The sequence below is a fragment of the Bison bison genome, unplaced genomic scaffold, assembly GCF_000754665.1.
Source record: "Bison bison bison isolate TAMUID 2011002044 unplaced genomic scaffold, Bison_UMD1.0 scf7180017864474, whole genome shotgun sequence".
Taxonomy (NCBI): domain Eukaryota; kingdom Metazoa; phylum Chordata; class Mammalia; order Artiodactyla; family Bovidae; genus Bison; species Bison bison.
Window position 1 is genome coordinate 149,788 of NW_011495035.1, and position 1,072 is coordinate 150,859.

The window sequence follows — 1,072 nt, forward strand, 5'->3', positions numbered from 1 at the left end:
CCCTTCTCCTCTCGCCTTCAGTCTTTCCCAGCATCAGGGTCTTTTCCAGTGAGTCAGTTCTTCGCATCAGGTGGCCAAAATATTGAAGTTTCAGCTTCAGCATCAGTCCTTCCAATGAATATTCAGGACTGAAGTTAACAGGATGATGACATAAACACTTGAGCCAAACCATCTTAAAATGAGGTACCTCAAATTTAGGTCCTGACTTCTCAATTACGTAAAATTAGAAACAAACCAGAAAGAAGTAGTCAGGAATAATTTATTCTTTCTCTTAGAGATTCACACTCCGAAAGAGGGGCCAATCTTCACGCCACACACCAAAAGGATAAACTGTTCCTTAGACTTAACGCCAAAAACAACTGAAGATCCCTGAAAGATAAAGCCCAAGGTCTCAGAGAAAGAGACCGGACTCTGATGGACTAGACTGCGCAGCAAGCCGCAACCGCCGGGCGCGCCCCCACGGACCCTCCCCCTGGTGGAGTGGCCGAGAGGAAGTGACCGCGCGTCTCGGTACCACACTCAGGGCAGCACCTGAACCCGAGGAGCCGTCCCAGGAGAGACGGTCATAACAGAGAACAGGAAGCGCTTGCGAACTCGCACTGCTCGCCAAGTGTTTGCGACTGTTCTTCCCGTCGCTATGGACCGATTTCGATACTGGGTTCTCCTCCGGGGCTCGGGGGAGGGGGAGAGGGGACTGTGCTCCGTGGTCTGTGGAGCGAGGGCGCGGGGCCACTCGCACGGAATCGGGTCCCCGTCAGCCCCCAACCCGGGGCCACAAGAAAGGAGGGACCCCGGGGCTGGGTTTTCCGTCGGGACCACAGCAAAGCTCAACTGAGAGGCCAAAGCAGCGTTCGGGGCCGTGCTGGGGGCTAGGACGCGCAGGAGTCCGTCGCTCAGCGACAGGCAGGAGGCCGGCCCCCCGCCCCCCGCCCCCCCTTCACCTGTTGGCCTCTTGAGAGACGCCCGCGGGATAGAGGGACGCCGCCGCTCGCGCCCTTACCTGGCTCTCCGTACGGAATGGTCTCGGCCCAAGCGCTCGGCTCCTCTTCCTGGATGTCCAGGACCCTGTCAA

At 57.6% G+C, this 1,072-nt stretch overlaps 1 protein-coding gene across 1 annotated transcript in view; it reads right to left on the reverse strand.

Annotated features, from left to right (window-relative positions):
* Positions 1-1,072, reverse strand: part of TMF1 (TATA element modulatory factor 1) — a 31,740-nt gene that overhangs the window by 29,906 nt on the left and 762 nt on the right. Inside the window, exon 2 of the mRNA XM_010862028.1 lies at positions 1,001-1,072. Coding sequence (XP_010860330.1) covers positions 1,001-1,072 — 72 coding nt within the window. The remainder of the gene's footprint in view (positions 1-1,000) is intronic.